Raw genomic sequence first — 27575 nt, 5'->3', positions numbered from 1 at the left:
CCGGTTTCTCGGAAAGGAGGGTGGGGGCGTCTTCCTTGTGCACCTGTGGTTCCTTCATCCTGGTGAGGCTGCTGACTCACGGAGCGGGCTGAACAGCTGAGGACCGAGCCCTCCTGTACCCCGAAAGGCCCCCTAAGGCACCCCCCCTGCCCACGGCGGAGCGACCCCGCTGCACGCACCCGCGTGCCGGGAGAGATACAAAGCCTTGTAAACGCTGTTCAGCCCTTCGCCTCCACCTTTGCTCCCGGCTGTGTATTTTGCTTGTCGGAACTCAGAACTTCCTCATTCCGTTGGAAGCCCCCTGTGAATGCTCCTGGACAGCTTGGCGTACACCAAGGATGGTTAAAAGCACAACTTAGCCTCCTGCTGTAGGGGTTTTGGTTTATAGCCCTGCACGCCAGAAAGTATTTCAAGTGTCGGGTCTCTCATTTTAATGATCTACATTAATTCCCATAGCCGCTTACCGTGGGCACTTGTTGAATATAATTTTTAAATGTTTCCCATGGCACGTGTTGCGTTTGTGTGTCGCGGTAATCCTGTAGTGAGGGAAAGGCTTCCAAGACACGGTTTTGAAAGCCACGCCCCCGCTACTCAGCCGGTTCATTTTCGCGTTTGACTCCTCTCCTGTGTTAGGTGGAGGAAATCTTAATATCATAAGCCAGTTAAAACGTGAAAAAGAAAGGGTCTTAGAAAATGATGCCCACAAATTGTGCACCAGAAAATTGCCCTTTGATTTCTTAAGAAATTAAAATTATGATCTTTTTTCCTGACACAGATTACCATTTTTTAATTTCTGTTATACATATCTACAGTTATTTATTCCATGTTACTTTCTCTACAACAGTTTAAAGCTTTAAAACTGCATTCGAATATTCTAGGAACTGGGTGAGATAGGTATTGTTTCCATCCTGAAATGATTCAATCTGTTTCAAGAAATTTACAGTTCTAGATTAAAGCCCTGAAATTCTGGGTTTACATCCAGCCTGTGTTATTAAGACATAGAAACGGTAATGAGTTCTCAGCATTGGCTTGGAAAATTGTCTATTTCAACAGATTATTGTTAGAGAATCCTTAGAATTATTAACCATTTTAATAGCTAATCTGTTAATAATTAAGATCGCATGAGTGTGCAGTCTTTGTTTTTTGGTAGCTTTTTATCATTTTTTTTATTACTATTACTCGTTTCTTGCCTTCCCTTCTCACATCATCAGGAAAATATTGATTAGCTGCTGAAATTATTTTCTTATGCTTAAAAAAAATAACTGATCAAGTGTTTTTGAGTGCCACACAGCATGTGTGCAGAGATCAGAAGAAAAGTCCATGGAGTCAGGTCTCTCCTACCTTCATATGGGTTCTGGGCATTGAGCTCACCTCATCAACCTTAGTGGCACATCAACTGGAAGAGACTGCTGGAATAAAAAGATGTTACCAATGATAATTTGTTACCCAGGGTGCAACTGGGATTTTTATAGTTGGTGGTTTTAAAATTATATTCTGACATCATTGTTCTGCTCTCCCTAAGAAACTGTGTGGCCTTGAAATAGATGTGTTCCATGCAATAAATTAAGTCTTACTGTTCTCCCTCACAGCCTCTTCAGTCTGTCAAGTTGAACCTGTGGGAAGATGGTTTGAAGCTTTTGTTAAGAGGAGAAACAGAAATGCTTCTACATCTTTTCAGGAACTGGAAGATAAGAAAGAGTTGTCAGAGGAATCAGAAGATGAAGAGTTACAGTTAGAAGAATTCCCCATGCTGAAAACACTTGATCCCAAAGATTGGAAGGTATTTGCTATGCAGAGCTTTCGCTCATTCAGAGCATCAAACTTAGGCTGCATTCCTAGTTTCCCATTAGTACCCTGTATTTTAAGGCAGTTCAACATGATAGTCATAAGTAAGCTCTTAATTGCTAAGCCCATAGTATGCTGTTTCAGCCATAGCTGTCAAGCAAGCCTTCACAGCGAAAAGTAATGTCTCTGGGAATGGTGATGTGCACCTATAAACGGAGGACTTGAGAAATGGAGATGGGAAAGTTAGAAGTTCAAAGGCCTTGACTACACAGCAGTTAGAGACTAGCCTGGGCTACATAAAGCCCTATCTTTTAAAAAGCAGACAACAAACTCCAGCAGATCTTTAAAACAGGAGTGGCAGTTAATGAAGTAGAGAAGGGAAAAAAGGCATTCTGGGTAGAAGACAGAATACCAGAGACACAGGAGTGAAGAATGTCTGACCACACATGGGGGATCAAGGCTGTGGAAAAGTAGGCCCAGAAAAACCTAGTCTAGATGTTTATGCTATATTTTTAAAGCTATATTTAGGAATGAATTAATATCCTTGAAGACATTAAGTCATCAGCGTTTCCCAGGCTAGCCTCAGGGAGATAAGTCACTGGAGTACGTGTAAGACTGTGTAAGTTCAGCCCCAGAACCCAGTTTAGAAAGTCTGGGGATTTGGTAGGGGAGCAAAGGGGACAGGAAGAATCAGAAGACTTGAGGTTCTGAGCAAAGCACGTTATGTAATCCCAGCACTGCGGTGGAAGAGACGGCTGTGTGTGCTTACTGATGAGCTAGTCCAGATGCAAGGTGGACCCCAGGCAAGTGAGAGACTGACTGGAGGAGGGAAACGCTTGACTGCATGAGGAATAACACTTGAGCGTGTGGTCTGGCCTCCACGTGCACACACACACAAGCTCACATGTCTCTAAGGTTGAAAAGAACCATTCTGTTGGCAATGTGGAAACTGAGTAATGTTCTGCACAGGCAGAGCCTGTTGATGGAGATGTGTAGCCAGGGTTGGAGGAGTAGACTAATGGTAGCCAGGGCTAGGATGCAGACTAAGGAACGTTGCAGGGAGTTTTGGGTCGAAATATTAGTAAAGTTGTCTTATAGTTGGTTGGACATTGGTCTGTGGCTCATTAAGAGTCTTTTGGACTCATGTGCATAAAATATCAAGAAGGCTGTATTGTCATCCACGACTGGCGCCTAACTTACATGACTGCACAATGACTTACATTCTTTTTCTTGTTGGTTGGTTGGTTGGTTTTGGTTTTGTTTTGTTCTTTTGATATGGGGTTTCTTGGTGTAGCCCTAGCTGTCCTGGAACTTGGATCTGTAGACAAGACTAGCCTTGAACTCATAGAAATATTTGGGCCTCTGCCTCCCAAGTGCTGGGACTTAAGGCATGCTGCATCACCACTCGCCTACTCATTTACACAGAGCCATTCTGTACAGAAGCTCTGGATTCTGCTACGGATGCTGCACTTCCGTTTGCTTGCTTGCTTGTGCTGCTAGAGATGGAACTCGGGCTCATTTCATGCTAAGCAGGTGCTCTGTGGCTCCAGCCTGAAGCCTCGCTTTGGAAAAATTTTAATGATATTAAAACATGAGGGTTGGATGTACTCTGTTCAGATTTAACTCCCTTTTGTGTGTTTATCAGAATCAAGATCATTATGCGGTTCTTGGACTTGGCCACGTCAGATACACAGCTACACAGAGACAGATCAAAGCAGCTCGTAAGTACTTACTTAGTATGGGAGGTATAACTCCAAACTCGGGGGTGCAGCACCCTGAAGTTCATGAGACCCCATCTTAGAAAGGGAAGGGATTAGGGGGACCTTGAGTGTTCTCAGAGTTCAAGTCCTGCAGGAAGAGATCAGAAACCCTGTAAGAATCATTGCCCATCAAGGAAACGGGTTTCGTTTGTTTTGGGTTTGGATGGTGCTGGGAATCAAACCTGAGGCCTTGAGTCCTGGCCAGCTCTGCCTGCCACTGAGCTTCATGCCTAGTCCTCTGCTCTGAGGATTTCTTCCAGGTAAGAGAGAAACAGGGTCTTGCTGTTCAGACCTTAGATCCATGTCCGCCTTCCAAGTGCTGGGATTGTAGACGGTTAGGTATGATCACCATGTTCTCGTCTAATTAAAAAATTAGGTCTCTTTTAGTTTTGCTTCCTAAAAAAGATTTTAATTTTGAAAAATTAGATGTGTGTATCTGTGTGGGTATGTGCACGTGAGTGTAGGTGTGTATCTGTGTGGGTATGTGCACGTGAGTGTAGGTGCGTATCTGAGGGTATGTGCACCTGAGTGTAGGTGTGTATCTGAGGGTATGTGCACCTGAGTGTAGGTGCGTATCTGAGGGTATGTGCACCTGAGTGTAGGTGCGTATCTGAGGGTATGTGCACCTGAGTGTAGGCGTCCTCAGAGGGCAGAAGTGGGTTATCAGATCCCCGACGGGGAGTTACAGGAAGTTCTAAGCTGTCCAGTGAGAGTGCTAAAATTCCTTTGTAAGAGTAGTTGTGCTTTCACCTGTGGAACTGTCTTACAACCCTGTTTTTGCTTCTTAATACAGTATTTCACTGTGTAGGCCTTAAATTTGTGTCCTGCTGTACTTAGCTTTCCAGATGCTGTGATTATGGGTGCATGCCCTCACATACCTGGTAGTATTTATGTCTCAAGATTGGTCATTGTAGCATGTGACTTAGATTTTATTAATGAGCACATATTTCAGAGAACAACATGCATTAAGCTATGCTACATAGACTCTCCCTGCTGGCCAGAATAGAGCAGAATAGAAGAGGGAAAGCCATAGCTTCACTGGCTGAATGGCAATGGTGGTATCTGGTGCTCTGCAGTGTGAGACCAAGTGATCCATCGTTTGAAACAGTACTCAGCCAGGCACTGCTGAATTGTTCTTCACATTCCAAGATAGTTCGGTGCATAGATTTTTAGAGCATTTCTGTGACAAGTCTAATGTTTTGTAGGGTTGTGGGTCCTGCGCCTGCTCAGCCACAGGACTCGGCTGCTTGGGGAGGCAGGACAAGGGGAGTTTGACTGTCCTTACCCCATGTTGCAGGGCTGGTGTGGGCTGTAGGGATGCACTAAGGCACTACTCGGGGTGGGGGAACTCAGTCTTAGGTGTGGGGATGCTGGAGCTGGCTCTGGGACCCCAGGCTTGTGATGATGAGCCAGGGGCCATCTGGTTCTCAGGCTCTTGGACATCTGGGCGCTGCTGCTGGGAGCTGAGCCCTCAGGCTAGCCTGGGGTAGGAGGGAGGGGAGGAAGGTGGCTCCATCTAGTCCCATGGTGATGAGCCTTGGCTTGACGGGGCAGAACTGGTGGTGATCATGGCTGGGAGCAGAGAAGCCTTCTACGGGAGATTAGACAGAGGCTGTGTAGGTAAAGGCCTTCTCCATTGCTCCCCACAGCAGATCCTAATGACTGTGGTTTTAAGGCATTTATTGTCATGGTGGAAAGTGGATGGTATTTAATCTTAGGCCCACTTCTCTTGGTGGGCCTTTTGCAGCGAGGAGTGTCTGGGAAGGGAAGCTTATTGGCTAAGTGCTCTAGGCCTCTAGGTACCTCATTTGCATGGAGATCTCTGTCTTGAGCCTACATGAACACAGATCATGTCTCTTTTCCTATTGTCTTGGTCTGAGATGTTAGGAATGCCTCATCTACATGTGGAAGGGCTTGTGGCATTCTGTGACTGATGGACACAAATCTATGGGGATGGGGAGCTGTGGCTATTGATAGGGGCCTGGTACCTGGTAGCAGGTGAAGCTCCTACCGTCCCTTCAGGGTCTGGGGGCTTCAAAGCCTTTAGCTCAACCGAGGACCAGGCTACCTCTCATGGTTCACTGCCCCACAATGTTTAATACTTTTCTACTTGATCTAGCTGAACTACTTGAACTAGTGAAATGCCTCTGCATAAGTGGAGAAATGGCTACTATATCCAAGCTGAAAGAAAGTCTTGGCCATCAGAAAATGAATGTATCTGACAGTGCTGAGCCCCTGTAGAATATATATATAAGTAGCCAGATTTGATTTCTAGAGAAATATTCATAATAGTGTTACAAAATTGTCCATGGGAAACCACTCAAATGTTCACTAACAGGAAAATAATACACAAGCTAGTGTCATTTGGTACAGCTGAGTATTGCTCAGCAGTGCAAGACAAGAACAGGTTCTCAAGGACCTGCCTGAGGATGGAAGTGAGTCTCACACCACAGTATTAAGAAAAGAAGCGGGCTGGTGAGATGGCTTAGTGGATAAGAGCACCCGACTGCTCTTCCAAAGGTCCGGAGTTCAAATCCCAGCAACCACATGGTGGCTCACAACCATCCGTAACGAGATCTGACTCCCTCTTCTGGAGTGTCTGAAGACAGCTACAGTGTACTTACATATAATAAATAAATAAATCTAAAAAGAAATAAAAAAAAAAGAAAAGAAGCCAAGCATGGAGACCTGCTAACATGTATGTATGTATGTATGTGTATATGTTTATGTATGTGTGTGTGTATATATATGTATGTATATGTATGTGTGTGTATGTGTGTGTATATGTATATGTGTGTGTGTATACATATATATAAATATATGTTTCCAGAATGCACAAAAACAGCCTGTGGGACACAATTAGGAAGATGTTGCCCAGTTTAGTGGGGGACAGGAGTTGCCCAAGAAAGGCATCCCAGGAAGGAAGTAACCAACGAGCCTTTCTATCTTCTGTGTGTTGCTATGGTTACTTATATATACCTGTCTAGACATTGAACTGTACACCTAAAATCTGAGGGTTAGAATTTACTGCTGAAAATTTTACCTCAGTTGAATGAAATAGATAAGATTTAAGAAACCTAAAGAAAACAGTTACATTGGAAATTACATATATTCTTTTAGGCCTGGACAGAGATGAAAGCTGTAGTAATGGATTCATTGTTTTGAAGGTAGAATCATCACTATAAAGCTTAAAAGGTTGAAAACTAGAGTTGCATCCTAACCAAGCTCATTACCTTATGTAGGATATAGTTTTAAACAATACTGGGTAAATATAGACGCTCAGTTTTGTTGTTTTAGGGAGGTGTCACTAAGTAAAGTGCAGGAGTGCAATGGAACAGCGAGTTTAGGAGGAGGGACACAGTGAAGGATAAACTGTAGGCTGCTCTGTTAGTTGATTATGATGTGTGGTGAATTTGAATATGTCAACAAAAGTGACTTAAAATTGGATAAGAAACTCCTTCCATGGGTATTTTGTTCCCTATTCTAAGGAGGAATGAAGTATCCAACCATTGGTCTTTCCTCTTCTTGATTTTCTTGTGTTTTGCAAATTGTATCTTGGGTATTCTAAGTTTCTGGGCTAATATCCACTTATCAGTGAGTGCATATCATGTGTGTTCTTTTGTGATTGGGTTACCTCACTCAGGATGATGTCCTCCAGATACATCCATTTGCCTAGGAATTTCATAAAATCATTGTTTTTAATAGCTGAGTAGTACTCCATTGTGTAAATGTACCACATTTTCTGTATCCATTCCTCTGTTGAGGGACATCTGGGTTCTTTCCAGCTTCTGGTTATTATAAATAAGGCTTCTATGAACATAGTAGAGCATGTGTCCTTATTACCAGTTGGAACACCTTCTGGGTATATGCCCAGGAGAGGTATTGCTGGATCCTCTGGTAGTACTAAGTCCAGTTTTCTGAGGAACCACCAGACTGATTTCCAGAATGGTTGTACAAGCTTGCAATCCCACCAGCAGTGGAGGGTGTTCCTCTTTCTCCACATCCTCACCTGCATCTGCTGTCACCTGAGTTTTTGATCTTAGCCATTCTGACTGTTGGATGGAACACAGGGCCCCCAATGGAGGAGCTAGAGAAAGTACCCAAGGAGCTGAAGGGGTCTGCAATACTATAGGTGGAACAACAATATGAACTAGCCAGTACCCCCAGAGCTCATAACTCTAGCTGCATATGTATCAGAAGATGGCCTAGTCGGCCATCAGTGGAAAGAGAGGCCCCTTGGTCTTTCAAATTTTATATGCCCCAGTACAGGGGAATGCCAGGGCCAAGAAGTGGGAGTGGGTGGTTAGGGGAGCAGGGTGGGGGAGGGTATAGGGGACTTTCAGGATAGCATTTGAAATGTAAATGAAGAAAATATCTAATAAAAAATTGAAAAAAATTGGATAAGAAAAATTTCAAGTTACTAAAACATTATCACTCAAACCAATGATATCTGATTGATCCTGCAGATAAAGCAATGGTCTTGAAACATCATCCAGACAAACGGAAAGCGGCTGGGGAACCCATCAAAGAAGGAGACAATGACTACTTCACTTGCATAACTAAAGGTAAGAAAATACCTCACATTTGTGCTTTCTGAGAGCGGTTTCTATTGTGTGGAGGTTTTGAGTCCTGCGCATGCTGTACTTCGCTTAACTGCCATTTTAAAACCTTTCAGTTACATCATGTTATTTCTAGTAGTTTCTGCAGAGCTTCACTACAGCAAGGTTGCCTTGACTTTTAACATCCACACATAACAGTCTGTAGGAATGCAGAGCCTCAGGCCTCTCCCGGATTTACTGATTGCAGTCTGCATTTTATTAGCATCCCCAGGAGACAGGTTTGGTTTAGTTTTAAGATAAGACCAACTTCCGGGTGATTCTTACCCGAGATTAACCTGTAGCTGCTCATATAAAAACGTTTATATATACATACATAGCTATGCACGTATAAACAAACCTTGGTGTGTTTGTAGTGCTACGAATCAATCCTCCCTACCACTGAACTACACCCCAGCTCTCTCCAAATTGCCCAGCTCTGCTTAAAGTTACTGCAGTCCAGGCAGGCCCTGTGTTTCCAATCTTACCTCTCCCTTCCTGGCAGCTGGGACTTAAGGCCTGATCTGCCAGGCCTGGTGTGAGTGTTCTGTATGGTGGTACAGATTCTGAGCTCTTTTGCCTGTGGATCTACTTACTTAGGGGTTTTAAATGGATTGGGATGGAGGTGACGCTCAGTGATAGGACAGGTGTCTGGCATGTGTAAGTGTACAACCCCTAGCATTGCAAAAAGTATCTAAGTTTGTTTTATAATAGTAGATCACACAGTTATTTATAACTGTTTACATAGCCATGGCCCCATTTGCAAATCAGTACAAGTAATGACTGGTTCTACCTATGTGTTTCCATACATGTAATGTTATATTTTGGTAGTACTGTTGTTTTTGAGATAGTCTGTAGCCCAGACTGACCTCAAACTTGAGCTTGTCCTGTCTCTGCCTGCTTGGTGCTGGGACTGTATGGGTGTAATTGTAGGACATGGAACTGTCTACTTCTTAAACAGCGGCACACATGTGCACCCTTCAGATTTGTCTCCATGGCCCACCCTTTACACCGTGATCAAGAAGACTTTAGAACCTTAAAGCTTAACAGTTACGTTTGTAGTTCCCCACTCCCTCCATCCAGGTGCCTTCTATGGTGGTATTGGTTTGAAAGCAGGGTCTTACTCACTCTAGCTAGACTTGGTTGGAACACAATTATGTCCTGGCCCTAACTGCAAAGCCATTTCTACCACAGGGCCCCAAGTGGTAGGATTCTAGATGACCCATCCTGTTAATAGCTGAGAGTTAATGTTTTCAATTGTTCTATAATGGCCTGAAGGAGTGATTTGGGCATTTGTTCAAGCCCCTAAGGGGGGCTGGGGGGTGGGGGGGGGGGGGAAGAACAGGGTTTTGACACTTGTATTCTTATAAGAATTACATCTTTTTATGTCACATAATGGTAGACCACCTAAATTAAGTCCTTTCCCATCCAAAATTTAAAAATCTGAAATATGAAAGGAACTTTTTTAGCATAAAGAGATTTTTATTTCCTTTCTCCCATCTTGTTTTGCTGTGACCACCTCTCCACAGAGCCATATCCCTAGGCCAGTATTTGTTTTCTCATAAAAAATCTGGTAACCTCATGGTGGTGTCATGTTTCTTTTTTTCTCAGCTTATGAAATGTTGTCTGATCCAGTGAAAAGGCGGGCATTTAACAGTGTAGATCCTACTTTTGACAACTCAGTTCCTTCTAAAAGTGAAGCTAAGGACAATTTTTTTCAAGTGTTTTCTCCAGTGTTTGAAAGGAATTCAAGGTGAGTTACAACAACCCCACCCATCCCTTTGGTCATAGTGTTCAGTGGCTTGTCTGCTGTCTTCCCCATTAGCAGCTTGCTTATAAATACGTCTGGTTCTGTTCCTTTCTTCTGCTGTATTGAGCCCTAATAAGAAGCACTGTCTGCCTTGGTAATTAGCATGTGGTGCTGCTGTTGGGTAGCAGCGCATCCCTCTCCTTTGTGTCCCGTTCTGTAACTGCACTAGTGTCAGTATTCACGCTTGCAGAAAGCTTTTGATGTTGTGGGTGAGCCTGGGCAGTGTTACCTGCTGCACACGAGCTCCACACTAGGCTGCATCTGCAGCCCCAGGGTTCTTTTATTGGGCATCTTGTTGTTATAAGGCTTCTTGTTATATCTTGAGGATTAATACATACTTTATTGCATTAAAGTGAGTTTGAAAATAGTATGCAGTAGTCGTGGTTTTCTGTGTTCTTGGTTCCTCTGCACTGGCACATTTTCTGGCCTATCTTAACCACAATGGAGTCACCTGGGGAACATGAACAATGCCTGAGGTGGGGGATCCTGGAGTTGCCTGCTTTATTGTAGCATCTTGATGCTCCCAGAGACTGCTCTGATTAGTGACTCGGTGGGATCTGCCACTGTCACTGAAGGTGATGTAGGCAATGTGGGAGTCTCGGTGCTATTTGCTAGACTAGAACAGCGAAGCCATCTCATCTCCTAAGCCTTTTCAGAAGTAAAGAGTGACAGGTGCAAACCCCTCTGTGTGCTGGACTGGACTGGCCCACAGGTTACTTTTGTGCTGTTTTTCAGGGACAGCAGTGAGTGAGTTTGGGGAGACTCGTTACCCTTTTTCCTAGTTAGCATGCCTGGCAAGCAGCCGCTGGTCCCCTGCGCTACATGGGGTGGAGATGGTCGGGCTGTGTTTCACTGTCTCCCAGCCTGTGGTGCTTACCACACCACTTGTGAGAGCTGCACAGGGCAGAGGGTTGGAAGGGATTGTTAGTAAAAGCTGATGGTTTTAAAGAACTAGTCAGAAGTTGAACTCCTGTTCGAAATCTTTCATTTGAGTCACATTTTTACTTTAATATTTCAGATGGTCAAATAAAAAAAATGTTCCCAAGCTTGGTGATATGAACTCCTCGTTTGAAGATGTAGATGCGTTTTACTCTTTCTGGTGAGTGAGTGACTGTGCTGCTCGCATGCCGATGTCAGTTCTAAGGATTCTCATTAAACACCCGATTGCTCATCAGTTCACCTTTGAGTAGCAGAACTCTTACTAGGCATAGGAAATGAATAAGATTTGCATGGAAGGCTCTGTATCTTCTATATTTGCCGTTTATGACTTTTCAGTCTGCTTTCTATTAATGTATCAGTGAGATCTAGATAACAAGTACTTGATTGCAGTAAAAAATAAAAACGGAGAATTAACTTATTCATTGAGCCATCTTTTTTTTTTTTTTTTTTAAAGACAGGGTTTCTCTGTATATTATTATAATTAGCTTTGGCTGTCCTGGACTCACTTTGTGGACCAGGCTGGCCTTGGGATCAGAGGTGTGCGCCACACCCAGCTTTTTGTTGCTGTTGTTGTTGTTGTTTTAAGTCAGGGTAACGTAATCTTGGCTGGCCTCAAACTCACAGAGATCCACCTGCCTCTGTACTTTGACTAAAGGCATGTGCTGACACCCCTACCTTATTTGAGTTCTTGGATCAGGCCTGATGATTTATGGCTTTAGCCTCTGAAAAGCAGGCAGGCCGATCTCCATGAATTTGAGGCCAGGCAGGACTACGTAGTGAGACCCTGTCTCGGTAGAGGGAAAAGTTGAGTTCCTGAAGTAGATAGTATTGTTTACCTCTGATTCACTAATTTTCAGTAAACATTAAAAATATGTGTATGGCTGTTTTACCTGCATGTATGTCTGCACACATGGTACCCGTAGAAGCCAGAAGACATTGGTTGTGAGCCACCATGCAGGTGCTAGGAATTGAACCGGTGTCTTTTGGGAGAGCAGCCACTGCTCTTAACCACTTAGCCACCTCATTGAATGTCTTTTCATTAACTGCTAATAAATACAGAAACAAAGTCATTCTAGATAAAACTAATTAGTTTTGTCTGTTGGAATAGCTTTTACATTCAAATGACAAAGCAGAAATAAAATAAGCATTAACTAAGACTTAACAGTAGTTAACATAAAGACAGGAAAAAAATCTCAGAACACATTGTAGGGAAGTGAGAACTTGAAACAAGAGGCAGTGGGAGCTGCAGTTTTTGACCTAGGAGTAATGAGGAGTTTGTTACGCGTTGTCTTAGTCAGGGTTTCTGTTCCTGCACAAACATCATGACCAAGAAGCAAGTTGGGGAGGAAAGGGTTTATTTGGCTTACACTTCCAGGCTGCTGTTTATCACCAAGGAAGTCAGGACTGGAACTCAAGCAGGTCAGGAAGCAGGAGCTGATGCAGAGGCCATGGAGGGATGTTCCTTACTGGCTTGCTTCCCCTGGCTTGCTCAGCCTGCTCTCTTATAGAACCCAAGACTACCAGCCCAGAGATGGTCCCACCCACAATGGGCCTTTCCCCCTTGATCACTAATTGAGAAAATGCCTTACAGTTGGATCTCATGGAGGCATTTCCTCAACTGAAGCTCCTTTCTCTGTGATAACTCCAGCTGTGTCAAGTTGACACAAAACTAGCCAGTACAATTGACCCCTTGTCAACTTGACACACAAACACATCACTAGTAAGCCTCAACCCTTACATTCTTATTCATCCCCAAGGTCTAAATAACTTTAAACGTCCCACAGTCTTTACATATTCTTAAAATTTCGATCTCTTTAAAATATCCATCTCTTTTAAAATCCAAAGTCCTTTTACAATTAAAAGTCTCTTAACTGTGGGCTTCACTAAAATAGTTTCTTCCTTCAAGAGGGAAAATATCAGGGCACAGTCACAATCAAAAGCAAAAATCAATCTCCAACCATCCAGTGTCTGGGATCCAACTCACGATCTTCTGGGCTCCTCCAAGGGCTTGGGTCGCTTCTCCAGCCATGCCCTTTGTAGCACATGCGTCGTCCTCTAGGCTCCAGATGCCTGTACTCCACTGCTACTGCTGCTCTTGGTGGTCATCTCATGGTACTGGCATATCCAAAACACTGCATGACCCCTTCAGTCCTGGGCCTTCAATTGCAACTGAGGCTGCACCTTCACCAATGGCCTTCCATGGCCTCTCACAGTGCCGAGCCTCAGCTGCTTTGTGTGACCCCTTCATGCCTTCAAAACCAGTACCACCTGGGTGACCCTTACATATTACCAAGTCCCGCTGCAGCAGGAGTACAACCTTGGCCATCTCTGGAACACAGCCTCTTTGTGCTTTCAGAAAACACTTCCCAGAAGATGTCACCTCAGCGATGCTGGTCTCTTCTTAATCACCGCTAATTTCTTAGCTCCAGCTAACCAGCATCAATAGTCCCAGTAATGCAAAGTTTTTGCTTTAGTAGTTCTGGCATCTTGTTAATCATAGCTGATTCTTCAGCCCCAGCTAACCAGAACCACAGAATCTTCACAATCAAAACAGCAATGGCCCTGAAAAGAGTCTTTAATTTTCCCTCTGAAATTTCACAAGCCAGGCCCCCATCTTCTGCACTGTTCTCAACATTATCTTCCAAGCTCCTACACAACATTCGACAGAGCTCTTAACAGCGAATGGATCTTCTGGCCCAAAGTTCCAAAGTCCTTCCACAGTCCTCCCCAAAACATGGTCAGGTTGTCACAGGAATACCCCACTCTGCTGGTACCAATTTGTCTTAGTCAGGGTTTCTATTCCTGCACAAACATCATGACCAAGAAGCAAGTAGGGGAGGAAAGGGTTTATTCAGCTTACACTTCCATACTGCTGTTTATCACCAAGGAAGTCAGGACTGGAACTCAAGCAGGTCAGGAAGCAGGAGCTGATGCAGAGGCCATGAAGGGATGTTCTTTACTGGCTTGCTTCCCCTGGCTTGCTCAGCCTGCTCTCTTATAGAACCAAGACTACCAGCCCAGAGATGGTCCCACCCACAAGGGGCCCTCCCACCTTGATCACTAATTGAGAAAATGCCTTACAGTTGGATCTCATGGAGGCATTTCCTCAACTGAAGCTCCTTTCTCTGTGATAACTCCAGCTGTGTCAAGTTGACACACAAAACCAGCCAGTACATGCATCAAGGCAGGGAAGTGCAGTGCTGGCTTTACAGTTGTGTTGACATTGAGCACTTGAGCATAATGATAGTCTAATAGCAAAAGGGAGAGGAGGGTCCATTTGGACATTTGGTCTGCTTGCCAGTACTTTTAAAAGTAATGTACATCTAATGTAATTTTATAAGATTTATTTTTCCAATTTTGTCTTGATTTCTTTTCTGTCTGTATTAGGTATAATTTTGATTCTTGGAGAGAATTTTCTTATTTAGATGAAGAAGAAAAAGAAAAAGCAGAATGGTATGTATGTCAGTTGTTAATAAAGGAACACACACACACACACACACACACAGTGGAGCAGAGGACCAAAGCCTCATTTATGTTAGGCAAATGCTACCACTGAGAAATACATCCAGCTTTTCTTTATAAAAAAAAAAGTTGTGTATGTGTATGCTAGAGATTAGTTTAAGACTCTGTTTAAGGTAGGCAAGTAAGCTGCATCCAAGCCACTTTCTATTTTGTTATTTATTTATTATGGGGGACACAGATTAGTCCTAGCCTGGGTGTGGAGACCAGAGGACAACTTTATGGACTGGGTTCCCTTCTAACCTTGTTCCCAGGGGTCAAATTCATACCCTCAGGCTTAAAGGCAATCACTGGCACCATCTTGTCACTCTCCAGCTTTTAAAAAGTGTCTGTTCTCTGGTAATTCATATACGCGTGGGATGTGTTTTGATCATGTTCACCGTCTCGCCTCCTCCCACTCCTCTGGAAACCTTCCTGCCACACATGCTCCTGTCTTTCTGCCCTTCCTTCTTTCACCAGCATGTGCTTGCTTACGTGTAGTTATTTGCTGGATTGTGAGCACCTTACTCATGGCTACACTACTGAGAAAAATTACTCCCCTCCCCCCAGCAACTTTTACCTGCCAGTAGCGTCTCAGTTAGAATGAGTGGCCCTCACACTCTCCTCCTCCACCCATGAGGGCTCTGGACAGGCTTAATCTTGCCACAGCTCTGTGCATTCACGACTGCAGGGGCCCCAGCGTGTTCAGAAGACATTTCACAGCACCCCTGCACATCCTGCAGCTGCCATAGTCTGTCTTCTTCCATTCTGTGATGTTCCTGAACCCTTGGGTGTCAGGGAGTGAGGGCCATACTCTAATGCTCCAGTCAGCTACCCTCAGCACATCGACAAGTTAGGAGTCTGCATTAACCACCTCCTGACTTAGAGAGAGCTGCACAGCCTACGGATATAAATACAATACTTGGACGGCAACTTGACAACATTTTCGTTTAGCAAAACAGTAATAGTTGATTCCCCACTATGGCCTATAACCTTTCTATCCATGAGGTTTTGACCAAGTTTAGATTATCAGTCATGAACTCCATGCTCCAGAGTAGACCTCAAATCCAAATCATAAAGTGGGTGGTTACCCCACAACTGAATCATGGCCACTGTCATCCCAGTAAGCACATTTTGGTAATAGGGGTTTGTTTGTTTGTTGGTTGGTTGGTTGGATGTATGTTTATGAGAACCTTCATGTATGGATATACACAACATGCATGCCTGGTGCCTCAAAAGCCCAGCACAGAACTAGAACTAGAACTTGGAACTAGAGTTGCATGCAGTTCTAAGCTGCCAGTGTGAGCGTTGGGCACCTAAGTTGGGTCCTCTGGAAGAACAGCAATGCTTCAGTTTCTGAGCCTTCTCTCTGAGCCCCAGTATATAAGCCTAGGTGGGGCCAAGTAGGTTAGTATACACCTAAGAAATTGTCAAGGAAAATAGTGTCAAAATAGTTCGGCTCCATAAGGTCTTCTCTTGGTTGCCAAAGCTAGTTTTAGTTTCTTTATTAATGTGTAGGGAAATTCTTTTTACATAAATATCAAGAAAAGCAATGAAAATTAATACTAAATGAAACCACCCTTTAAATAACAGGAATGAGGGATAGCGGCTTCATTGTTAGGACACTTGCACTGAATTTATAAAGTGTTGTTTTCCAGTCATCTGTAGTGCTTGCTTGGTATTGACTTTTTCTGTCTTACAGCCGTGATGAGAGGAAGTGGATTGAAAAGCAGAACAGAGCCACGAGGGCACAAAGGAAAAAGGAAGAGATGAACAGAATAAGAACATTAGTTGGTAAGTAGAGTTAATGGGGTTTTCACAAAAATTTTTTACGTTCTTTGAATGTTAGACATTGACAAGATTACCATATTTTTTGGGTAGATAATGCTTACAGTTGTGACCCAAGGATAAAAAAATTTAAGGAAGAAGAAAAGGCCAAGAAAGAAGCAGAAAAGAAAGCAAAAGCAGAGGCCAGGCGGAAGGAGCAGGAAGCCAAAGAAAAGGTAAGGCTACATGGAGGGCTGCAAAAGGCTTCAGTCCTGAAGGTGGAGTAATTAGAAACGGAATTGAGTACCACTCTGAGCGATGGCTTTTAAGGTTTGATATGGTTGTTACTTGTTTGTTTTGAGATGGGCTCTCACTATGTAGCCCTGGCCTGGAACTCACTAGGCTGGCCTTGATCCCACTGAAATCTGCCTGCCTCTGCTACCACACCAAACCTATTTCTGACATTTTGAAACAGGGTCTCACTTTGAATTCCAGGCATGAGCCACTTATGCCTGGCTTGTGAGTGAATCTTAACAAATTGACTAGGTGTCTTACAACAGTTCCTTACTAAACAAACAAAATACATCATTCAAAAATCCTTCAACTTTCTTTTATTTCTTAAGTTGTTTTGCTTTATCTGAGGCAGGGTCTCAACTATATAGCCTTGGCTGCTCTGGAACTCACTGTATAGACCAGGCTGGCCTTGGAAGATCTGCCTGCCTCTGCCTCTCTGCACCTCTCTGTGCCTCTGTATCTCTGCGCCTCTGCCTCTGCCTCTGCAGTGTTTGGACTAAAGTTGTGCCCACTACACCCAGACTTACTTATTTTTAGTCAGATTTATTTTTATTTTAACTTGTGTTTCTGCGTGAATGTCTGTGCTATATGCTACATGTGTACCCATGCCTGATGAAGGAGGAGAGGACATTAGATGCCCTGAAGATGGAATTAAGGCTTGGGTACTGGGAACCAATCTTGGGTTCTCGAGTGTGCTCTTAACTGCTGAGCCATCTCTCTGGCCCTTGCTTTATTTTTTAACTGCCTGTTTTATATTTCCTTCCTTCCTTCCTTCCTTTCTTTCTTCCTTTCCTTTCCTTTCCCTTCCTTTCCTTTCCTTTCCTTTCCTTTCCTTTCCTTTCCCTTTCCTTTCCCTTTCCTTTCCCTTTCCTTTCCCTTTCCTTTCCCTTTCCTTTCCCTTTCCTTTCCCTTTCCTTTTCTTTCTTTTCTTTCTTTCTTTTCTTTCTTCTTTCTTTTTCCAAGACAGGGTTTCTCTGTATAGCCCTGGCTGTCCTGGAACTCACTTTGTAGACCAGGCTGGCCTCGAACTCAGAAATCCACCTGCCTCTGCCTCCCAAGTGCTGGGATTAAAGGCATGTGCCACTACCGCCTGGCTTTTATATTTTATAATAAGTAAAATTTTATAATTTGTAGAATTTTGTCGGCTCTCCTTACCTTTATTTACCACTGTCTTAGTCAGGGTTTCTATTCCTGTACAAACATCATGACCAAGAAGCAAATTGGGGAGGAAAGGGTTTATTCAGCTTACATTTCCACATTGCTGTTCATCACTGAAAGAAGTCAGGACTGGAACTCAAGCAGGTCAGGAAGCAGAGGCCATGGAGGGATGTTACTCACTGGCTTGCTTCCCCTGGCTTGCTCAGCTGCTTTCTTATAGAACCAAGACTACCAGCCCAGAGATGGTCCCACCCACAAGGAGCCTTTCCCCCTTGATCACTAATTGAGAAAATGCCTTACAGTTGGATCTCATGGAGGCATTTCCTCAACTGAAGCTCCTTTCTCTGTGGTAACTCCAGCCTGTGTCAAATTGACACAAAGCTAGCCAGTACAATCACTAAGTTGATATCATCTTGATCTAATTCATCAAAAGACTGGACATTTAAATAAGATCATAATGCATTTACAAGCACTAGCTTCTTTATTAAATAATGATTTTGCTCATCTTTTTAAAGCAAAGACAAGCTGAATTAGAAGCTGTTCGGTTGGCTAAGGAGAAAGAAGAGGAAGAAGTTAGACAGCAAGCATTGTTGGCCAAGAAGGAAAAAGATATCCAGAAGAAAGCCATTAAAAAGGAAAGGCAGAAACTTCGGAACTCGTGCAAGGTATGCCAGACTGCTGGGGTAGCTGCTCGCATGAGCGCTCGCCTTGAAGCGTGAAAGTGCTTCACCACGCATAAACACATGCATGTGTTATCTTGAAATGCATATTTGGAGGTTTGCTCTGTTTTTATTTGATTTTTCTTTTCTTTTGAGGCCGAGTGTCTTTTTTATTACATTCTTTCTCTATGTGTGTATGTGGACACACACAAGCAATAGTCTATGTGTGGGGATCAGCTGACAACTTGTGGGAGTCAGTTCTCTCCTTACAGTGCTGGGAATTGAACTTAGTCAGGCTCACGGCAAGTGTTTAACTACTGAGCTTTTCCAGCAGCCTAACTGAGCATCTCATGTAGCCTAGCCTGGCCTTGAAGTGTGCAGCCATGGGGCCCTACGGAGGTAACTGCAAAACCTTGGTGCTCACTTACCTCCTTTGTGCCTGTAGCTGAGACAGTCAATGAGACAGTTTGCAAACAGTACTTGGCACACTCAGCAAGTGTTTGCTCCAATTCCTTGGGGGTGGTGGTGGTATTGAGCCCTTCTCCCTCTCCTCCTAAGGCCCCAACAACAAACTGAGGTAAGATTCCACCAAGGTTTACTCTGGGGAGTCAATGAGTTTATCATAGGCGAGGGGCTCCTTAAAGGAGTGTGGGCACTTCTCTCCTAACAGGCTGCACCTGGAAAGCCTTTACCCAACAGGGATGAGGCCTTTGCTACAACCACATAGATGGACCATTTCCCTCAAAGTCTTCCCTGACCTATATACTCTAGCCCCTCCCTGAGGCTCCAGGGAATTAGATATGGCAAGTGTTAGGGAGTGGGTGGATACTCAGGTGAGACTCCTGTGACCCTCCATGAAAAAGAACAAACCCAGCAGGGGTAATCCTTTTAAAATAGGGCACAGCTGAACTCCCTAAGATGGCAGCCTATGGCTTGGACTACAGTCAGTGCACATCAACATGTGATGAGAATTTGATCTAAGAAAAAAAAAGGCTATTCAGGAACTAAGAAGGTTGAGTAGTACTTAGAGAGTATCATAAATTAGAGTAGACATTCTCATCTTGGTACCTGTTGAATCCTGTTTCCTAGCACAGGTTGATTTGTTCATTCATCAGATGACCAGACAAGTATGTATTGTAGCCCAGACAGTTTTAATTAACAGTCTTTGCCCTCGAGGGACACTGATCACTAATGGCAAGTGAGCAGGCAGGCACCCACACTTCAAGATGAGAATCAAGACTATGAAGAGACCAGAAAGGTGGTAGGCAAGGAAGGCTTTCTGTCTCTAGTAGGATTTACTCCTGTGACTAGAGATGACAGAGACAGAGACAGCTCTGTTCAGAGAATGCAGACAAGTGAGGCTTGGAGAACAGGAGCTGAAGAGGAGGAGGAGCCAGGTTTGAGGGGTATCATGTGTCTCAGCAAAGTTAGAAGTCTGATCCTGATTCAGTTTTGCTCAGGGACTCAGAATACAAGAGCCAGAAAGAGTAATTAGGACCCCTTTGTCACAGTCCAGGTTAGAGTATTATGGCCTGGACTAGGGTACAGACATGATGGGGATGGAAAATGGATGAAATAGAGAGGTATTTCTAAAGCAGGATAGGCTGCTGCCTGTTGACTCAGGTTGTGTGATCGTTTAGAGAAGTGAACTTTTCATGAGCCTTAGTTTTTTGCATGGACTACTAGGAGAAATGACTTGGTGTTATGAAGACGCAGGAGAACAAGGGCTGAGGGGAAGGGATGGTTCTGGTGTGTGTCATGTGGAGCCTATTGGAACACTGCAGTGGACTCTTGCATGTGCTACTGTCGAATTCTTACAAGTAGGATCACTACAGACTCATCAACATCTTGATAGCACTAGAAACCATGCAAGTATATGAAATTAGCCTGGAAAGGCCTGAATGTGGAGATTGGGGTGGGGGGACACCCTAGAAAACTGCAGTGAGTGAGGTACTAGACTGCTCAAAGAGAAGCTGAGGAGTGACCTGACAGATAGGAGAAGCATTAGTGGTACTGTGGAGGCCTGGAAGCAAGAAAGAAATGGAAGACATGACCATTGGAAGCAATTTACTGTCTGGGAGAAGGTGTTTGTTTGTTTTTTAAAAAGACATATATTTATTTTATATGAGTACACTATAGCTGTCTTTCAGACACACCAGAAGAGGGCATCAGATCCCATTTCAGATGGTTATGAACCACCATGTGGTTGCTGGGAATTGAATTGAACCTCTGGAAGAGCAGTCAGTGCTCTTAAGTGCTGAGCCATCTCTCCAGTGCCTGGGAAGGGTTTTCTAGCAAATTCTTTGTACATTCACTTACACTAATCTGTATAAGTATAATCTTCAATTAATCAGATTTTTCCTAGTAGCTTCTGTTATTTAGCAATTTCTCATATTTAAGTTTTCCAGTAGATTTTCCCATTTAGATAGCCAAGCAGTAGATAGCTGGGGGCGGGAAGGGCTGTCAAGTTTCCTGATCCTACAGTATCTTGAGTAATTGCTGTGAGTTTACAGCGTCTGTGGATATTCTGCACGGTCTGTTCCGATTTGCTCCCACACTGACACTTGGTATAACGCCTTTCATTGCTTGCTGATCAGAGAAACCCCTGAGAATGAGCTGGTGTGTGCAAAGATAATGTGTGCATTGCCATCCACAAGCGCTGGGGAAGGATGTGCTCCGTGCTTGCATGTCTGTAGTGATGGAGGATGGAATCACTTGCACTTGTATTCTAGAGCTGGAATCACTTCTCGGACAATGAGGCAGACCGTGTTAAAATGATGGAAGAGGTGGAAAAACTCTGTGATCGGCTTGAACTAGCAAGGTATTCTGAGGGACTGCTCCTGACAGACATTTCATCCATGCCTTACCCCCATCTCCACATTTGTGTGTGTGTGTGTGTGTGTGCGCGTGCGTGCGTGCGTGCGTGTGTGTGTGTGTGTGTGTGTGTGTGTGTGTGTGTGTGTGTAGTGGAGCCCAGCGTTGTTTTGTGCGTGCTAGGTAAAAGCTGTGCCGTGGGGCTACACTCTGAGCTGTCTCTCTTCTGTAGCTTGCAGGGCTTGAATGAAATCCTGGCTTCATCTACGAGAGAAGTAGGAAAAGCTGCACTTGAAAAACAGGTAACAGGATAAACCACTTCTATTTATATTTGCCACTTAACTATTTTACCTATTTCTTTACTTGATACATAAGTTACAAAGGGCAGAGTATCAGATTTTGTGTGTGTGTGTATTTCCCACTATATTTTGTTTTCATTAAGTATTTTGCTGATTTAAAATGCTAAGGGTCTTTTTGTTTGTTTTTTTAAGACAGGGATTCTCTGTGTAGTCCTGGCTATTCTAGAACTCAATCTGTAGACCAGGGTGGCCTTGAACTCAGCGATCTGCCTGCCTCCCAAGTGCTGGGATTGAAGGCGTTTGTCATTACCACCCAGCTGCTGCTTTGTATTTCATTGTATGAATACAGCCTGATTATTTAGCCAAGATCCATAATGTGCATGTTTTATTTACACAAGTATATAAACCATATAAAACAATAATCTTGTGTGTAATTCATTCAAACTTGGAGATCCGCCTGCCTTTGCCTCCCGAGTTCTGGGATTAATGATGTACATCACCACTGCCTAGCTAATATACATTTTTCAATCATGTAGTGTTTAATTTGGAGTCTTTTGCACAATAATCATGGGCTTTTTTTTTTTAAGTATTGGGTAAAATTTGTTTTGATTATCCCCAGAGCATTTCATAGGATAACATTTATAAGTAAAAAAAAAGTCTTTGTTATCTCTACCTTTTATTTTAAGCAATTAGGCAGGCCTAGAAACTGAATTTAGTTCAACAAGTATCGGTACTTATTATACTAAATAAAACTGATAGTCTTATTATATAGCACTGTGCGTAGTAGTCTGTCTAGGTGCTTTTTATGGAATGTCTAATGCTATCATTGTCAAAAAGGAATTCATAGAATAATTATGTCAAAAGAAAGACCCTGAGGCTCGAAGGATGCAGGGCATGCAATAAATGCTAAAAACTGAAGTAAGTGTACATGTGAATGGTAAGGGAAGGCTCAGTGGAGGGTTTGAACAAGCTTTGGAGAGGGTTGAAAAAGGACAGGAACTATGAACAGAGGTAGGAGAAAATTATGGAAAGAAAGACAGGAAAATAAGTTGATTCAGACGAGTAGAGCAAAACTGAGTTTTAAATGCTTACGTGACCAGTTTCCAGGCCTACAAGATCTCTCCTTCACAAGAGGTTCAGTGCTGCCTTAATTATCTGGTATTGATAAACAATGCATAAGATAGATTAAAAAGTGACTAATTTTTCTGTTAGAAAGACAAGAATCAGGAAAATGCTTCAGATTTAGAATTATAGGGACTGGATGGTTCTGAGGGACTGAAGGAGGAATAAGTCACAGGTGACTCCGAGGCAACAGCCTAGAGGAACTGCAAGTCACATAAAGGTTTTGTTTGTACAGATTTGAAGGTAAGTAGGAGAGCATGGTAAAGGGTAGAACTCTAAGATAAGACAGGCCACTGTCCTGGATGCTTACATTTCCACAGAGAGAGAGCTTGAGACCTTTGAGGTAGCTGGTATGTGACTAATGCAAACCCAGTTCCCTTGCCAGTGAATCCAAGGGCAATTCAGGCTGCGTTGGCTTTTCATCCTTTAACCTATGCAGTGGGGAAAAGCTGGGTGAGAGCTGATGCTTGGCTTGAGTTTTGCCTATGGAGTGTAGGGTTGGAATGACGTTGGCAGTAAGTTGAGGACCACAGCACCGCAGTCAGAAAGGCAATGAGATGACTACATGCTTCCTAAGACTGACCTACCTGTATCTGTGTAGATAGAAGAAGTGAATGAGCAGATGAGGAGAGAGAAGGAGGAAGCTGATGCTCGGATGCGGCAAGCATCCAAGAATGCAGAGAAGTCAACTGGTGGAAGTGGGAGTGGCAGTAAAAATTGGTCAGAAGATGATCTGCAATTATTAATTAAAGCTGTCAATCTCTTCCCTGCTGGAACAAACTCAAGGTACTTGCTTTTGTGAAAATATCCAGTGTGCAGTGAGGTCTGGAGATAACTAAGTAGCAGCTTAACAGAAACAGGCAGAGAGGTGCTTGAGAATAGAAAGACTGCCTTTCACTAAGTTCTGTCACAGTGGGGAATGTGAGAACTAGGTGCAGTCTGAACTTCCACCCATGTAGCACCTCGACATACACACAGCAAGGTGCGTCACACTTTGTCAGGAAAGGGAACCTTATGCAGTTTGGGAGTGAGCTGCTACTGCTGGCCTCTTCCGCTGCGCCTTGCAGTATGGGCTACAGTGTATGGTGCACTTGACCCTTTGCAGTCTTCCTCTTTCTTGCTTTTTACCTCACACCAGAGCTTATCTCAAAGGCTAGGATTCATATTCCAGCCAGAGAGATCCAGACCCCCTCATTCTGTATGAGCCAGTTGAGGCTCTTGTTTCTAGGGTGATCTCTCCTTTTCGAGGGTATGCTAAACCAGCAGTGCAAATATAGTTTTTAAAATCTTATGTGAGTACACTGTCGTTCTCTTCAGACACATCAGAAGAGGGAATTGGATCCCATTATGGATAATTGTGAGGCACCATGTGGTTGCTGGGAATTGAACTCAGGGCCTCTGGAAAAGCAGTCAGTGCCAGCCCACAAATAAGTTATTTCTTCTGAGCTGAATTTACCTAAGATTACAGATGGTTGACTTGAGCCTATGTAAATAGTGGCAACTATCAGCATTGCTAACAGGTCTTAATAGCCTCTACAGTAAACATGTAATAGTTTTATTTTGTTTTTTCCTTATTAAACTTATATACTGGTTTCTCTAGATGGGAAGTCATTGCTAATTATATGAACATACATTCTTCTTCTGGCGTCAAAAGAACTGCCAAAGATGTTATTAGCAAGGCTAAAAGCCTCCAAAAACTTGGTAAGTTAGTTTTGAGAAATCAGTTTGGTACTTTGAATACATTTTTAAAAGTAATTTTTAAAAAGTAATTTAAAGTAATAATCAAAGACTAGGTTGATCTTTTAATGTTTTGGGTTTTTTTTTTTTTTGTTTGTTTGTTTTTCATTTCTTAGACCCTCATCAAAAAGATGACATTAACAAAAAGGCTTTTGATAAGTTTAAAAAAGAACATGGAGTGGCCTCTCAGGCTGACAGTGCAGCACCATCAGAACGGTTTGAAGGTAAGTGTGTTACTGTACATAGATCAGGATTCCAGGCTACCTAAAGATATATAAAGCCTGGGGTCTGTCTAGAATGACTGCAGAGTGACATTTAGCAGTCTGAAAGGGACAAAGCAAATACTTCTAACCTGATAACAGGTTTACTTAACTGCCCATTAGTTGGGAATAGCAGCTCTTCAGAGATTCCATTAGAGGAAGAACTGACTTTTCAATGGATTCTGCCATTGGGGTAATAGTGGGACATATGAGGAAATAACATTTTAATACAGCAAGGCTCATTTCCTGTTTTAGAAGATATACAGTAGGGCTAGCGAGATGGCTCAGTAAGTAAAGGTATGTGAAGGTACAGGCCTGATGACCTGGGTTCATCCCTAAGGACCACCCACAACTAGTTCTCTGACCTCTGTATGTATGTTTTTAAAGAAAAACATACTGAATTATTTGAATATAGGTATTATCTTGTATATAAAATTTAATTTCATATGGTTGAAAACAATAGATGTCTCTATGTATAGAAAAAGAATAAGCAAATACTATAAAATGTTCATATTTGGGAAATCTGGAGTGTATTAAGGGTTCTTTCCTGAAAATATTTTAAGGTAAAAAGTTTAAAGCTGTTACATAGCTATCATCCGTTCTAGTTCATTGGATCACCCTGGACTGTTACTTTTCACCAGCCTGCTAGGCAGTTTTTTGTTTTTTAATTGTCAGTGTTTGGAAAAGTTGTTTCACTTAATGTATTTGTGAGCTTCCAATCCTTCAGCTAGTTTTTCCAGAACATAGTCCCCAAATGGTCTTGGATTAACTGTGTTCTAGTCTGGTTTATTGTCTACATATTTCCGTGGGGATGCTTTTTGCAATGCTGGCGATCAGCTGCAATCATTGCCTATGCTAGGCAGGCATTCTATCTCTGGCTTCCAGCCCCGGCCCCCGGCCCAATTTTTTGGATTGTGATTTGAACAGTCATTCTCATAGGAATCTTTTTTTTTTTTTTTTTTTTTTTTTTTTGAGACAGGGTTTCTCTGTGTAGCCCTGGCTGTCCTGGAACTCACTCTGTAGACCAGGCTGGCCTCAAACTCAGAAATCCGCCTGCCTCTGCCTCCCGAGTGCTGGGATTAAAGGTGTGTGCCACCACTGCCCGGCGGGAATCTTACAACATTGTTTTGCTTTATTTTTGTCTTGTGACAAAAGAATTAGAAAACAGAAAATAATGCATGTCACTTCCATCTTTGTCCCAAAGAAATGAATTAAACCTGTGTTGCTAAATAGATGAGTAAGAGAACACTGAACTTTAAGCACTTCCCAGAACTTAAAAACTACCTTCAGAATGGCTTAGTTTATTGTGCTTAAAATAAAGATACTGGTTTTCTGCCTTGTTTGAGCAAGTACCCTTTTTCTTTCTTAGTTGAGAACAAGTAATTACAAGCAGTGGTCAGACTCCTAGCAGTGTCTAGATGCTCTTTTTCCCTCTGTGACCATAGAGTAACCAGCTGGACTGTCAATATTCAACTTTTTCATCTTGCCTACAGAAGTGCACTGATGCTTAGCCTTTTTTTTTTTAAACCTCTGATAGCTATTTAGTCAAATCTACAGGGCTTATCTGAAAAACTAAAGTAGTGATTATTAAAGATAATGAACACTAGCTCTATTTAAGAGGTTAGCAGTGTCATGAAAGCTTGAGTGGTTGGCTTAGTTTCCCTAAGCATTTCCTTCTAGTGTAATAGATTGTTTTCCAGGGTCTTCAGCAAAAAGGGTTTGTACTTGTGACGTAGCTCTTTTTCCTGATCCTAAATAAGGACAATCAAAAATCCAAAGTGACTTTTCTTCCTAAAGACAAAGACAGTGTGTTGCTGAGGTGCGCCATGGAACTTGTAGCTCGAGTGCTCCTCCCTCAGTGTCCAGTTTAGCTGGGATGATATGTATGTGCCACCACCTTCTAAATGACTTGTTTTTGAGTGTCTGACTTTGTAAATTTACATCTAATTTAAAAGTAAATCTGGGGCTGGCGAGGTGGCTCAGTGGTTAAGAACACTGACTGCTCTTCCGAAGGTCCAGAGTTCAAATCCCAGCAACCACATGGTGGCTCACAACCATCCGTAACGAAATCTGATGCCCTCTTCTGGAGTATCTGAAGACAGCTACAGTGTACTTCCATATAATAAATAAATACATCTAAAAAAAAAAGGTAACTCTGGAGAGACCAGCACTGACTGTGAGGCCGACCTCTCAAACTGTGCTTTATTGCACACTAATGCTTATTTTCTTTCTCTTTCAAAAATAGAAATTCATATATAAAAATGTTCCTCACCTTTAGAAATGAGTTCACGTTAACACTTCCTGTATCAGAAGGGGCCCCCACTTGATAGGGAAATGGGAGTCAAAAGATTCATTGAAAAACATGCTTCACTATCACTTCCTACCATTCACACAAATTTGTCTCAAACAGGTCCCTGCATAGATTCCACCCCTTGGACAACAGAAGAACAGAAACTTTTAGAACAGGCTTTGAAAACATACCCAGTAAATACTCCTGAACGATGGGAAAAGATAGCCGAAGCTGTTCCTGGCAGGACGAAGAAGGACTGCATGAGGCGATACAAGGTTATGGCGTTAACAGACTCTCACTCCTTAGACTATGGTGTGGCTAGCGCACTCTTGTGTGCCAACTAACTAACTGGGTGATAACAGTGCTGACTTTAGTATCAAAATAGCTGTAGGCCAGAATTATTACAGGAAAGTAAGACCAGCCTTATCCCTGGCAGTTGGTGAGCTCAGCAGCTACAGCATTGGCTTTTTGTTGATCTGTGGAATAAGAGCTCACTGTGTAGCCTAGGATGGCCTCAGGCTCACTCTCCTGAGCACTGACAGGCATGCAGCCCCACCTCACTCAGCTACAGTAGTATTATCTATGTTCTGCTGACAGAATTCTGATTTTAACAACCTTGTTTCCTCTTAGGAACTTGTGGAGATGGTGAAAGCCAAGAAAGCTGCTCAGGAGCAAGTGCTGAATGCAAGCAGAGCCAGGAAATAATGCAGGCAATCCTGGTTGTGTGTGCACTTTTATAATAAAACTGAAAATACTGTACACATTTTCACTTGGAATTATAGTCATCA

General features: G+C 43.0%; 1 protein-coding gene across 2 annotated transcripts in view; it reads left to right on the top strand.

The window, feature by feature from the left end:
- Positions 1–27561, top strand: part of Dnajc2 (DnaJ heat shock protein family (Hsp40) member C2) — a 27999-nt gene extending 438 nt beyond the window's left edge. Inside the window, exons 2-17 of one of the 2 annotated variants that reach the window (XM_006535679.4) lie at positions 1679–1780; positions 3431–3506; positions 8012–8110; positions 9752–9893; positions 10969–11049; positions 14277–14342; positions 16090–16181; positions 16269–16390; positions 18122–18271; positions 20998–21086; positions 21312–21381; positions 23102–23286; positions 24101–24201; positions 24354–24461; positions 26908–27062; positions 27418–27561. In XM_006535679.4, coding sequence (XP_006535742.1) covers positions 1748–1780; positions 3431–3506; positions 8012–8110; positions 9752–9893; positions 10969–11049; positions 14277–14342; positions 16090–16181; positions 16269–16390; positions 18122–18271; positions 20998–21086; positions 21312–21381; positions 23102–23286; positions 24101–24201; positions 24354–24461; positions 26908–27062; positions 27418–27492 — 1644 coding nt within the window. In that variant the 5' untranslated portion in view covers positions 1679–1747 and the 3' untranslated portion in view covers positions 27493–27561. Of the gene's footprint in view, positions 1–1589; positions 1781–3430; positions 3507–8011; positions 8111–9751; positions 9894–10968; positions 11050–14276; positions 14343–16089; positions 16182–16268; positions 16391–18121; positions 18272–20997; positions 21087–21311; positions 21382–23101; positions 23287–24100; positions 24202–24353; positions 24462–26907; positions 27063–27417 lie in introns of both variants that reach the window. The other variant, NM_009584.4, reaches the window with a different exon arrangement.
- Positions 27562–27575: the final 14 nt, after the last annotated feature.

Source organism: Mus musculus, chromosome 5 (genome assembly GCF_000001635.26).
Source record: "Mus musculus strain C57BL/6J chromosome 5, GRCm38.p6 C57BL/6J".
Classification (NCBI taxonomy): domain Eukaryota; kingdom Metazoa; phylum Chordata; class Mammalia; order Rodentia; family Muridae; genus Mus; species Mus musculus.
The sequence above is the reverse complement of the archived record's forward strand: the minus strand, read 5'-3'. Positions and strand labels throughout refer to the sequence as shown.